Below are 14,679 nucleotides of genomic sequence, written 5' to 3'. Positions count from 1 at the left end.
ACTCTTTCCTTAATGGTTTTGCTATCTTTTAATTGGAATTGAAGCTGGGAAGAACTACTGTCAGATATCACTCCCACCTGTTTTCTTTTTATTATACATACTTTAGACTGCAGACTGAATACAAATATTGATCAGAAGCCAAAACGCCCCAGACATTTCTTATCAATTCAATCCAGGCCAATCTTTCAACTCTGCATTTTTATGTTCTTGCCTCACCACTTACTAAAATAAATATATGAATAAAATATCAATCCAAATAAGCATCTCTCATCTATAATTACCTGAAGAGATTTAAAGAAGGGTAGAATTAATCCATCTCACCAGTTGCATCTTCAATGCCTGTTCAGTCCTGCTTGAAATGTCTAGATTCAATTTATAGAGAATATGAATGTATAACACTGTAGAGGGGTGCTTCTAGCAGATTCTGTTTGGGAGGGACAAAAGGTCAAACCATTCCTTTGCCATTCTGTGAGAGTTAGGAGTCTCTGGGCTGGGTCAGAGGGTAGGAGAGCTATGTCTAGATCTGGAATGGATCACTCACACAATTAAGTTCTTGTCAGACCCTCCTAATCCCCCCCAACCCCCCTGTCAAAAAACCCCCACAAACTCACGACAGCACAACTTCCGCAGGCAAGTGGACAGCCAGATGGAAAGCAACTATTTTTCTCCACCTACTTCAAAATTTGAAATGAGAATGGGAACTAATGATGGAAAAAAACATTTCTAAGTTTTAGAATACACTCTTACTTGGGTTACTATTTTGAAGTAATGTTTGGAAACCTTGGGAAAGCAGAATCTGATTTTTCCCTCATTGGAAACTGGTTACTCAAGTGAAAATTAATACCCTCAAATCACCTTTTAACTCACAAATTAAGCCCTATGGTATTATAGAATAGACCATCCTTAACTATTAAATCCATATTTTTATTCATTATACATAGAATTATACAATGCTGTTTCTATGTAGAATCTGGATATTCATATATCAGCTGACAAGTCAACATTTAAAAGGTTTTTTTCTGTTGATGCTGCCTGCAAGCAATGGTTTAGTTTTGGCATTTTCATCATCCTTGTCTGACATTAGTGCTTGTTTTTTGTTTACTTATTGGTAAAATATAAGTATTGAGCCAAAGATGTAAATGACTAGGCTGTTTTAAGTGGCAAGTGTCTGGCTTCAACTAGATACTCATTATGTGATCAACTGTGAAAGAAAAGAATGAACAAATAAGTATGAAGGTTCGGAAATACATTGCTGGAGACTCAGATAAGGAAGAATGTATGTTTGACTCCTTGAGAAGGAGCCTTTTCCAGCTCACATACACACACATTGAACACACTTAAGTCTATTATTAAACTTTCAGCGACTGACCTCATTATAAGTTTTCGGAGACCTAGTATGTACTAAAATAAAATCTAAAGGTAAGACTTTAAATCAATTACTATTAGTGACCATGTCCATCACAAATTCCTAGAAGATTAAGAGAGAGATGGATCCTTAGAGTTCATCTACTTCAAAGCGATAGCTCTGCAGATGAAATAACTGGAGGCCACAAGGATGATCTTACTTGCCTAATGCTCCACAGTTAAGCTAATGGTGGCACTGGGACCAGAACCTGGGGCTTCTCTCATTCAGTATTCTTTCTATCACTGTTATTTTTGATGCCCAGCCATCATGTTAACATCACAATTCTATCTGGCTCCTCAAAAATCACCGCAGGCATGATCCCTAGTAGCCTTGGAAACTATTAGTGCATCCAGGTTTGGGGCCTGTGAATGTTTGATTCTTACTACACAAAATACAGTATCAAGACTTAAAAGCCAAATCAAATTAACTGATGTCACAAATGGTTTCTCTAACCCTAGGGGGGCATAGGTTCTGTTGTGTGTTTTGTGGCTGGAGGTGATCGTTCCCCAAGTTGCTGCTGACAGTGTCTGCCATTGTTCTCAGGCCCATGTGTGTAGCCACAGCCACATACTCAACCTGCTACGACAGAGACAGCCTTCACTGATTTCTAATAGATGTGCGTGGCAAGTGCAGTGCCATGGACAGGTAAGAGGGACTACAAGGCAAACCTAAGAAGAGGAGCAGAATCTGAGGGCTTGCCCTGTTTTATCCAAACAATTGTTTCCCAAACGCTACCACAGGGTTGTGTGTGTGTTTTTTTTTTTTAACATCTTTATTGGAGTATAATTGCCTTACAATGGTGTGTTAGTTTCTGCTTTACAACAAAGTGAATCAGTTATACGTATACATATGTCCCCATATCCCCTCCCTCTTGCGTCTCCCTCCCTCCCACCCTCCTTATCCCTCTAGGTGGTCACAAAGCACCGAGCTGATCTCCCTGTACCACAGGGGTCTTGATTACAATGAACCTGAAATCTTATAAAATACGGTATATGTTATTATTTAGCGGCTTCAGGGGAAGGGAGAGCCGATGGTGCCACACTTCTTAAAGAATTACTTCTTCACTAGTTCTAATTTTGGGGGTGGGAAACTTAGGTGCCCAGCACAAATGGGAACATAATTCATATAAGAAAATGTTTTCAAATAAATAAGACTTATCTCTGTGTGTGATTTTTTCTTTTAACTATACTTTAACGGAATTTAAAAAATAAATTACATATATATATATTTCATTGTTTATATTCTTAAGCAGAACCTAGTAAACATAAGTAACATGTTTTACACAGAAGAAGAAGGAAAAAAAATGGTTTCTCTATTTTATCTTCCAGGTCTAAGGTTAAATATCGTCCTTTCAGGGATGCCCCCTCTGGCAAGCTTATCTATGATTGCCCTGTTCTTCATAAAATTTTATAGCACATGCCATATTTTGCAATAATACATTTGTTTACTTATCATTGGTATATCTTCCCTAATAGACTGTAAACCCACGAAGGCAAGGGTCAGTTCACTACTGTTTATGTAGCACCTATGGCGCGGTCTGTGGCATGTAGAATGAGCTCAGGTAATATTTGTTGAGTAAACAAATGAATTTCTCTCTCTAACCCATGGTTGAGGCAAGCCTTACGGAAGCCTTAATTGTTCCTTTTATCCTGTCCTAAACTTGGTATCTAAGCCCGAGGATTAAAGTTCCAGGGAAGCAGATTTTAGCTCAGCAAAAGCTACCAATTAGAGAGCTTCAGAAATGGAATGAGCTATTCTGTGGGGTACTGAGCTCTTTGCCAAGAGGCTGCCAAGGTACAGAGGATCCCTCTGCTTTAGAAAGAAGCTCGACCTTGACAACCTCTCAGCGTCTCCTGTGACTTCCAACTCTAGGTTCTGCAGGTCTTTCCAGCTGTTTGATTTTGAGTTAGGTTAAAATAAAGTGCGTACAGAAACTCATTAGGAAGTAACCTAAGATAAGGCATCTAATGAGACTTAGAAAATTGATTATTCAGGCATGCATGCCTTTTTTTTTTTTTTTTCTTGCGTTATGCGGGCCTCTCACTGTCGTGGCCTCTCCCATTTGCGGAGCACAGGCTCCGGATGCGCAGGCTCAGTGGCCATGGCTCACGGGCCCAGCCGCTCCGCGGCATGTGGGATCTTCCCGAAACGGGGCACGAACCCGCGTCTCCTGCATCGGCAGGCGGACTCTCAAGCACTGCGCCACCAGGGAAGCCCATGCATGCCTTTTTATAATTATTTGATACATATGAATCCTACTGAGTTCACCATTTGCCATAAGTCCATATATCTGCATCTCAACGAAGACTAAAAGTAGAGTTAAAAAAATTTTGTGTAGCATTTCACAGTTTTAAACACATACACACACACACACACACGCACACACACACTTCCATGTGATTACTATATCAAGTCTGTGAGGAAAATGATGCATGAGCTCATACAGAGTAAGTGGCTTATCCAAACTCATACTTGTGACTGCTAGAACCGTCAGGTCGCGAAGTCCCAAATCAGTGATCTTCTCACTCCAATATGCCCCGTTACTTTTTGACTCCAGAATTATCCTCCCTTTAGGTTTAGCTATATATCCTCATCTTGGATGGAAAATACCTTTCTTCCAAATTTCACCGGGAAAAGGCCAAATGGAATTTAAAAACCTGTTTTTTTCTTTCATAGGTATCGAAAATCTATTTTATTGATTATCAAAGACGTTATAAATATCTAACATGAACTAACTGCAACACAACAGTGATTAAATACATCTTGTTAGCTTTTATAATTTAGGGTCAACAGTTATTAAATGTGATTTTTCATGTAGTCTGATGAAAAAAGATTTCAATTCACAATAGCAATTTTCTTAATTCAAGACCCGAAAAAGGAATATTTTCTTCTGTAATGTTTAGTAAAGCAGTGAGAATAAGATGGGAATTTATCACAGGTTAAATGGGAAGGGAGAAAAGATCCAACAACATTTTATTTTTAGCTAGTAGTTGCTTCTCAAAGGTCACAGAGGGCAGTGGTCTACTGATTAAAGACAAAGTAAAATACACAATTTCGGGACTTCCTGGCGGTCCAGTGGTTGAGACTTTGCCTTCCAGTGCGTGGGGTGTGGGTTCGATCCCTGGTCGGGGAGCTGGGATCCCACATGGCTTGCGGTCAAAGGGCCAAAGCATAGAACTGAAGCAATATTGTGACAAATTCAATAAAGACTTTAAAAAAATGGTCCACATCAAAAAAAAAAAAAAATCTTGAAAAAGTAAAATACACAATTTCATCCTGTCCTAGAGTTTGAAAGGACCTTTGAGATCATCTAGTTCAATTTCTTCATTTTTTTCTTAATTGATACAATAGCTTTGAGATTCTATCTGCTATAAGTACCTCTTCTTGATGGAGTTCATCTTTCCATGAAATGCCTTCAACTTTCAATGAAAATCATGATCACATGTATCTTTCATGTATCTTCTGGCATGACAATTACATATTGAAAACTTCTGCATTTCTACAGTTCAAACATGCATTCTCCTGTATGTATATTCATGTGCAGTACCTCTGGCACAGGGTGGTTTTCCTTAAGCAGTTTTCAGCTACAAAAGACACGAATGAGTAAATCTTGGAAAAGGGATAACATCTTTGATATTGTCAATTCCCAAGATGCACTGCAGATAGCGTTCAAATCCCATCCCAAAACCTCCATGTGGCACAGATCCAAATCGACGGAGGTCCAGATACCTAATTTTGAAAAACAGAGAATCATTACCTATAAATGTAAATGCTTCATTTAAGATCAGATGTTATGACAGAATTTTGTTTCAAAAGTTTTTTGCAATAATTTGTTATCATCACATCACTGCGGTAGACCAGTCTTTTTACAGAGAAGTTAAAGTGATCTGTCCAAGATTACCCAGACAAACAGCAGCATATCCTGTCATGCATTCATGGGCTTTGGTCACTTGATCCTTATTCTTTAAAGTTTGTTAGATGCTTATATACAGAAAACTTGTCTCATGAGGCTACAGGAAAATTTCTCATAACTTATTTTTCTTTAAATATATTCCTCTTCTATGTCTTGGTATATCTATGATAATGTTCTTGCTTTTCCTTACCAAAATTATATTGTTCAATACACAGAGAAGGGTGAAGAGTTTTGCCTGATGTATTACAAAAAGAGACTAGACTAGACTGTAAGCTACATCAAGGGCAGGAACTGCATCTTAGCCAACCTTTATCTCCAGTGACTGTCTGGGAATAGATGCTTACTATATGATGATTTATTGTTTGAAGGCATAAAAATATACTCTTGAGCACTGGAGTGAAGAAAAACTTTGACTTCTTTGCTTTAAGCCTAGTAGAAGATGTCCAGAGTCATTTTTCTGAAAGGCTACACAGCCTCTGAAGCCCATCCTTGCACATTCTATTCCCACATAAGACTACATGCTAGAAAATGGTATGTTCATGATTCAAACTCGGATTCCAATACACCAGTCTGGGATAAAGTTATTTTAGGAAAGGAAGAGAAGGAGGAAGACTCTATAACTATTTTTATTGTCATTTAATGGTGGGAATTCTTGAATTATACAATATTGATTAAAATAAGTTTATAGTTTCTTGAATGATTTGTAAAACATACAAAAATACAGCATAAAACTTAAGCACCACAGCTGGTAGTCATACGGCTCCTCAAGGATAAAGACTATAACCTTTTCCCCACTATTAATAACAATGACTACATGTATTGGTATTTTAGGCAATTAAGATTAAGTACTTCTCTTTCTAAAATAAAACACAAATTGCAACTAGGTGAGTTACAACCAAGTGAGAGATCAATAAGACAGGAGTTAGTAAATAAGAACTATCAGGAATAATGGAAGGAACACAGTCTTGAGTAATTGAAATGTTTGGTAGCTGAATTAACTTTAAGTTCATAAGGCATGGGGGCAGAATACACTTTGATTTAGTGAGAAAATGAGATGAAGGGCATGTCAAACCACCTGCCACAAACACCTGCAGGATCTGAGTCGGCTGCTAGAAGTCCAGTATCTAGCTTTAGCTGGCTTTAAATTTCTCATACATCGATGTCAAAACACTGGCATAAATGCCTGGAAACTGAATTCAGAGGAGGGATTCTGTCTTTAGCATTTTTCTTGCTTTTGCTTTGACAGATGGAAAAATCTACTTCTAAAAACAAGTTTTCAAAAGAATCTTTGTTTGATTGTTGCTATATTGATTCTAGGGTAGCCAGATTATAGAAGAGATGGTACAAAAATTATGGAACTAGTTACAGATTATTTGCATGTGGCGTGTAGAAACAGGAAGTGAGAAAATTCTTAGACACCTGGGGTGGCTATTCACAGTGTGGTACAGAACACTAGCAGAGATCACAGACTTGGAGATTTTTAAGGTCCTTTCTACCTTAAAATGCTATGATTATCATATAAAAGGAAGCAGATTCCAACTGTTAAAAAAATAAAATTCAAGTGAGTAAATTTTTAAGATCTTAATTGGCTTTATTCAGTGATTCATGAATCAGGCAGTATCCCATCTAGCAATAGAAAAGAGCTCCGAAGAGCTCTACAGAATGATTATAGGCAGAAGGGGGTAGGACAAGGAAATTACTAGCAAAGAGTGGGTGGTTTCAGGAAAGGTCGCCTTCCTTTAGGAGATGGCAGGGGTCTCTCAGGCAGATTACCTCACCAGTGTTGACCAGGTAATTTTAGATTCCCTGGTTCAAGATTCCACTCCTGGGAGATGTCAAAACTATAATATATATATATATATATATTTACTTATTTATTTATGGCTGTGCTGGCTCTTCGTTTCTGTGTGAGGGCTTTCTCTAGCTGTGGCAAGTGGGGGCCACTCTTCATCACGGAGCACATGCCTCTCACTATCGCGGCCTCTCTTGTTGCGGAGCACAGGCTCCAGACACGCAGGCTCAGTAATTGTGGCTCACAGGGCTAGTTGCTCCGCGGCATGTGGGATCTTCCCAGACCAGGGCTCGAACCCGTGTCCCCTGCATTGGCAGGCAGATTCTCAACCACTGCGCCACCAGGGAAGCCCTCAAAACTATAATTAAGTTAGGTATTAAGTCTCAGTTTGGTGATGTGAGCTTAGTACAAGTGACTCCATTTTGAGCCTGCTGTCTCTTTTATTAACAAACTAATAAATATTTATATTTGGAGATGTTAGGAGTTTGAAAACTTTAGTTGGGAAAGAGTAGTATTGAAATGATTAATAAAGACCAGAAAAGGTCTAAACCAATAATTAAGATTTATATATAACTAGTTTTTATACACTATGAATATTACCTTGTAGACAGAAAGAAACTGAGGTAAAATGCATAAGCTTGACAATCAGGCTCATCTACCTAATAGCAAGGTTCAGAACAAAAGAAGGAAAGGGGGACGGAAACTTAACTAAGCTTCTACTCTGTGTAGATACTTAACCTGTATTGTTTCCTTTCATCCTAACAATAACCCTGTGAAGTAGATATTATCATTCCATTTTATGGCCAAGAAAACCAAGACTCAAGAGAGATTAAATATGCCAAAGTTCATTACTGATAAATAATGAAGGAATCTAGGGCCATTACTTGAACCCAACTTTAGGCTTTTTTGCATCTCTGAAATCTAGCTCCTTCATTACGAAAAGGCAAGTGTGTAATTTAACCTTTCCTTCTCCTGAGGACAGCAAAAGAATTAATAATTTTGTTGATATTATTATACTAAGATCCTGAAAGAGTCTCATTACACAAATATAAATAAATAAATAATTTGTATATACTGTAAAGCACTTGAAGAAAGGGTCTGCAGAAAGAACACCAGAACAACTTAGGAATGCAGACAGATGATCTTCCCTAAGCAGCTTGGATTTCTACAGTTGGTGGAGACCTCAGGGACCACTTAGCTCAAGCTCCTAATTTCACACATAGAGAAAATGAAGCATAATGGTTAGGAACAAAGTCCCAGCTCTATGCTTCTAACTGTGTGCTCCTGCTTAAGTTAGTTAACATCTCTAGGCCTCAGGCCTGGAGGGATAATAAAAAGAGAATAAGAATAGTACCTTACTAACAGGGTGTTGTATCAAAATTTTAACACAGTTATCTGGCACACAATAGGTAGTAAATAAATGACAGACATTATTATTACCACTTTTCAAAGACTCAAAGGGAGTAAATAATCTGAGAACCTGTTCATTGTTTTAACACTCTTCTATAGCACCCTGGAAATACAAGTGAAAACTATTTAACACTCAGACCCACAGCTAGAATAAGAGTCATCAGGGGTCACATTCTCACCATTGGTAGGCTTCTGTCAGTCCTGACCTGTAAAAGGAAAACAACAAAATTATTTCAGAGAATGGCAATAAGATAAATATACTAGTCACCAAACATTTATTCTGGGTTGTGTGCACAGTGCGCTTTATAAAGAAGTACACACCAAAACCTGTGCTCTTAAATAACATGCAATACAGTTAAGAAGCTAAGCCTTTATTAGGTGGTAAGAAAGGTAAGATAACCAATAGTAAGAAAACCAATAGTCCAAGGTATTATCAAATAATAAATGCTATAGAAGGAAAGTATGGTCCAGAGCCCAAAAGAAGGGCTTCATTTGCGATAAATTTATCATCCTGTGACATAAGAAAAGTACTATTACTACTATATAGGGTTGTTGAAAAGCACACACAGACAAGTGATGTAGAGACACAATTTTCCTTCCACAATATTAAAACAATAATACAGATTCTGAGGCTGCCTTCATAATATGGCTGCAAATTGGTTTTTGCCAATTTGAGAAATGTTAATAAAACTTAAAGCTCTTAGTACTCATGAAATTTAAGTTCAGCCCTTAAAAGTGTTTGGGACAACTGTGTCCCTCAAAGTGATCAAGATTATGAAAAATTCAAATATACAAAAATATGAAAAACATGAACAGAAGTCACAGACAGATCTCTGAGACAGGTAAACAGATATATCCACTTCATTAGGAAAGACAAATTTGGATATTATCAGATATTAGGTAAACATTTAATGTTATGAGGAAAGGTTTCCTGAAGGAAGGAAGCAAGCAAAGAAAACAGACCAATTAATCTTTCAACAGATGAAGTTCCTTGCCATGTGTGATTTTTATTGTGCTTTAAAAAAAAAACAGAAAATCTTCAAATTCTTTCCATCTAAGGGGTTTTACCATCACTTCAATTCCACGATTTTTCCAGGACTTCTTAACACTAGAGTAATACTAAGGAGTTAGTAGCCTAGGTGATAAAAGAGTCCTCCCAGAACATATTTGTCCCCTTTCTTCTGGACGCTAACCAAACAGAGCAGTTCAAATGATTGGGATTACAAAACCAAGTTACTCAACAGATTCATAGGTTTGGATCTTGGAAAATCAACAGCTTTTTAAGCATTTCTCCATTAGGAAAAGAAGGCCTTAACAAATGGTTAATTTAATAAACATGTCAAACAATCATGACTTTTCCAGGTTACTGTGAAACTTAGTATTATCTGGAGAGAAAGATTAAGCCTTCAACATGGGAAAGTCATTTTTTAAAATAGTCTGGCACAGTAAAAGTGGAAACCATGGAAAACAGAGGTTTATAACCTTGGTTAGTTTAGGAAGTCATTGTGGGTTGTTGGCAGACCACGCATATACAGGAGTGGTAGTTCGATTAGAAACATGATTCCCTCCTCCTCATCTCCAAAACATTTTCTCGTGTTTATGGATACATTTCCCAGGTCTCAAACAGTGAGTTAAAATAAAGTTATTCAAATACCTAAATCAAGATGCTTACATAGTAGAAAACCTGAGGAAGGGAAAACTGCTTATTCAAAATGCTAGCTTAGTGTATAGTTTTAGTTTCTTTCCCCCTCCATCTTTATCCTTTCCCTGGTTCAGAGCCTTTCCTTATGCCCTGTAGGAGTCTGCCAATCATAATTTAGAGTTAAACACACACACACACACACACACACACAAAGTGAAGAACAAACTTTAAGGGGGAAAATTTTCCTTCTCTATCATTAACTTTTTAAAAAAAATTTATTTAATTGATTTATTTTTGGCAGTGTTGGGTCTTTGTTGCTGCACATGGGCTTTCTCTAGTTGCGGCGAGCGAGGGCTACTCTTTGTTGTGGTGCGCGGGCTTCTCTTTGTGGTGCCTTCTCTTGTTGAGGAGCATGGGCTCTAGGTGCGTGGGCTTCAGTAGTTGTGGCACACGGGCTCTAGAGCACAGGCTCAGTAGTTGTGTCACATGGGCTTAGCTGCTCTGTGGCATGCGGGATCTTCCCGGACCAGGGCTCAAACCTGTGTCCCCTGCATCGGCGCGGATTCTTTCCCTGGCCTGAGTGAGCAAGAGAGCTGTAATCAGCTGCTGCTTTAACCCCTCCTGTCTGGGTGGGGAACAGATGCTTGAGGGCAGCCTACACGCAGAGGCAGGGCCAAAACCAAAGCTGAACCCCAGGAGCTGTGCGAACAAAGATGAGAAAGGGAAATTTCTCTGTGCAGCCTCAGGAGCAGCAGATTAAATCCCCACAATCAACTTGATAAGCCCTGCATCTGTGGAATACCTGAATAGACAATGCATGTTCCCAAAATTGAGGCAGTGGACTTTGGGAGCAACTATAGACTTAGGGTTTGCTATCTGCATCTGATTTGTTTCTGTTTTTATGTTTATCTTAGTTTAGTTTCTAGTGCTTGTTAGCATTGGTGGATTTGTTTATTGGTTTGATTGCTCTCTTCCTTTTTAATAATTTTTAATTTAAAAAAATTGTAAATTTCTTTTCCTTTTTTCTCTTTTTGGTATGCGGACCTCTCACTGTTGTGGTCTCTCCTGTTGCAGAGCACAGGCTCCGGACACGCAGGCTCAGCGGCCATGGCTCCGTGCCTAGCCGCTCTGCGGCATGTGGGATCTTCCCGGACTAGGGCACGAACACTGTGTCCCCTGCATTGGCAGGCGGACTCTCAACCACTGTGCCACCAGGGAAGCCCTATCATTAACTTTTAAAAAAGCTATTTCCATAGGGAGAGATACATACAAATAGTGGCAAAAAATCATTGTGTTTCGTGTAATAGTTCTAGTCTTTCAGAAAGAGAAGCTCAGAGAGGTTAAGTAACAACTTGCTCAAGGTCACACAGAATCTGTGATCCAGGTCTGTCAGGAGCTACGGCCCATGCGCTATTCTCTGTTAGTTTGCCATGACTGCCTTTGAGTGCCCCATCCCCAAGTTCTGAATTCCGTTTCTTCTAGGTCTCACCAATACCTGGCCAATCGCTGCTCTAAGAAATGGTACCGTTCTTCTCTGAGGCTTCCCCCAAAGAGTTCTCCAACTCCAGGAACTAGAAGATCAACAGCAGCAACCTAAAAAGGAAAAAACTCATAAACAACATTCTGTTTTCAGAGCATTCCGACAACTGTCAGCTTCTGAAGCAAGTGGAACGTTTAACATTTTGACAACTGGCTATTTAACTGTTTACCAGAATCTTATTTATGTTACCTGTTCATGTTTCCTGTTTTAATACCAAATGTTTAATATTATCTTTAGAATACAAAATGCAGGTGGACAGTTTCCCCTCTGGCACCATTTATGCAGTATACTTAACAAAAATGTGTTTTCTGCACAAATGTGATACAAATGTTAATTATAAAAATGTGGGAAGTATTAAAAATTATGAAATATTAAAAAACACCTATTAGCATGCAGAAGCAATTACATGTTGGCATATTTTCTTTCAGGTTTTTCTTCTTATATGCTTAAAGAGTATAGCAGAGATCAAATTACATATAAAATTTACCATTCTAATTGTCTTAGCTAATATTATACAATAAATATTTTTCCTATGTCAGTAAAAATACTTTGCATACTTAATGTTTTAACAGCTTCACAGTTTATTGTTTGGAAGTATCATAGTTTATTTAATAGTTTATTTAACTGCTTTCCTTTTGTTGAACATTTAGGGGGGTGTGTGTGTGACAGTGTGTGTGTCTTTTCTCTTATAAATAATGTGGCATTGAAGTTTTTCTTTAATTTGAAGTATGTTAGGACATGTAAAATATGTTCTGATCATTAATCAAATTAAAACAAAGAGATACCACTTCGGAGTTATCAAAATGGTAAAGATAAACAACATAAACAATATGGATTAGAGAATGCATAGACCAATACCCTGGTACATCTGATACAACCTTTCTGGTGGGCAACTTGGCAAAAGATAATCAAAGCCTTAAAAATGCAATATGCTTCGACTCAGCAACAGGAGTTCTAGGAACTAGTTCTAACAAAATAATCAGAGATGAAAAAAAAAAAAGATCAACGCACAGGATGTTATTTGTATTTTCTTATTTTCTGCAATAGAGGTGTGTTACACTTTCGTAATAAAACAACCATTTTTTAATGGGGAAAATGGTAGCTTGATGTTTTAATTTGTATCTCTTCACTTACTAGTAATATTTACTTTTTGAGAATGTTTATTTGCTGTCTATATTATTTTGTGACTTAGCAATTCTTTTTTTGGGGTGGGGGGAACAAAGGGGGACCAGGCAGACATTCTTAGGGCCAAGAATCTGAAGGCACAAAACTCAGAAAGATTTATTTTACAAATGAAAAATTAGGAACCCATAAAACACATTTAATAACACATAAAACACTTAAGCTTTAAATGTCACATTATATTATAAACTCTTTTCTTAAACCCTGCCTTACTTTACTATTAAGCCATTCTCCTGTTTTCTGATTTCAGAATTTTTGACTGATAAAATAATTAAGATTAACAAAGAATGTAATAATTTAAGAATGTGTGCCAAATGCTACATAATCCTCAGTACTATCATTAAAGAGAAAACACGAGACATGATTTTCATCCATCAGCTGAATCAAAGTGAGAGCAAATGGAAATTTACTAATGGTTTCTACTTTTACAGAATCTCCTACCACTCAATAAGCTTGTGAAGAGTAAGTGTACAAACATGCTTTTTTCACACTACCACTGCTGGCTGACTACATTTTAGTCATTCTTCTATGAACCTGGAAGACCTAAAACGAACAGGCAAGTATTTTAGAATGTGGATTTGGGGACTCAGACAGGATAGTAGGTAATGAAACACACAGCTCTGGCTAGGTAAACAAGAGAGCTTTACTAATGTGAAGAGCAAATTCTCATAGGCTATACAATTAATAGAGCTGGACTCCAATCAGGACCCTGCAGTTACCCCTTCTTTTCTCAGAGAAAGGAGAAGATCAAGGGAGTTTTCATGGCCACAGGAGGACAGGTATCATTATTTACTAGTATATACTGCTTTTAGACATGGCTAAAATATGCTAGGAGCTGAGAGACACATGATGAAAAATTTGTTCTTAACGTCAATCCAGAGTTTTAAATTTAGAGTTACAGGCAATCGGGGTTGGAAGAGAACAGACAACCAAGTGGCTCTCTGGCCTTTGCCTGAAAATATTTAAGCAAATATTTGATATAATTACACTAATTGTTTACTAATATTTAATGTACTATATTAATATTAATAAACTTAACAAATATTTAACAAAAATATTTAAGGGAATGAAGACCCCTGAAATATAGCATTCCATCCTTGTGTAGCTCTGTCAGAAAGGACAGGTATATTCAAAATCTATCATTTCAAAGTTTTTGAAGTAAGGGCAACTCCAAGGTACAAAGGTGTACAGAGATTGATTCCGGTACTGCAAGTACATGCAAAGCTTTAAGAGCCAGAACTAAAAAAGTCCACTGCCTCAAAAGAAAACAAAATGCTGAGGAATCAGCTATTACGGAAGAATAAGAAGTAGGTAGTCCAGCAGAGGCTGGTGGCCAGTGATGAGGAAGTGAGGCAAGCCTTGATGCATCAAACAAGAGATCCATTTCTTGCTTGGCCCTGCTGCTAACACAGCTAAAGCAAGCAAAAACCTTTTTGGGATCTTAGCATTTTTTGCAGGTCTAAATTATGTCAACTTTGGACCTTAGGTTTTTTTAATGCTATTTTTAGAGGAGTGTAAGACTCATATTTATGTTTGATTACAAACCTCCTTTGTATTAATATTTGATTTCCCTCTATCTCCCAACAGTTATACTCCCCTAGTTATGACAACCAAAAAAGTCTCCAGACATTGTTGAATGTCTCCTGGGTGGGGGTAAGGGGGAACAAAATAACCCCTGATTGAGAAACACTGCTTTACATCAATGAATTGGATTTTTAAAACTTATGCTGCATGTCCATCCTGACTTGAAACGATAAAAAAGGCTTCTTTCTGAGGTATTGCTGATCTTGTGGCC

The 14,679-nt window shown here is 37.8% G+C and overlaps 1 protein-coding gene across 3 annotated transcripts in view; it reads right to left on the bottom strand.

Annotated features, from left to right (window-relative positions):
• Positions 1 to 4,673: 4,673 nt before the first annotated feature.
• The window catches only part of NARS2 (asparaginyl-tRNA synthetase 2, mitochondrial), a 139,679-nt gene continuing 129,673 nt past the window's right edge, over positions 4,674 to 14,679 (bottom strand). For 2 of the 3 annotated variants that reach the window (XM_007455291.1, XM_007455290.1), the window contains exons 12-14: positions 11,658 to 11,755; positions 8,700 to 8,726; positions 4,674 to 5,134 (exon numbers count right to left, since the gene is read on the bottom strand). In XM_007455291.1, the coding sequence (XP_007455353.1) occupies positions 4,990 to 5,134; positions 8,700 to 8,726; positions 11,658 to 11,755 (270 nt within the window). In that variant the 3' untranslated portion in view covers positions 4,674 to 4,989. The remainder of the gene's footprint in view (positions 5,135 to 8,699; positions 8,727 to 11,657; positions 11,756 to 14,679) is intronic. The other variant, XM_007455292.1, reaches the window with a different exon arrangement.

The sequence above is a fragment of the Lipotes vexillifer genome, unplaced genomic scaffold (assembly GCF_000442215.2).
Source record: "Lipotes vexillifer unplaced genomic scaffold, Lipotes_vexillifer_v1.1 scaffold276, whole genome shotgun sequence".
In the NCBI taxonomy this organism is placed as follows: Eukaryota; Metazoa; Chordata; class Mammalia; order Artiodactyla; family Lipotidae; genus Lipotes; species Lipotes vexillifer.
The sequence above is the reverse complement of the archived record's forward strand: the minus strand, read 5'-3'. Positions and strand labels throughout refer to the sequence as shown.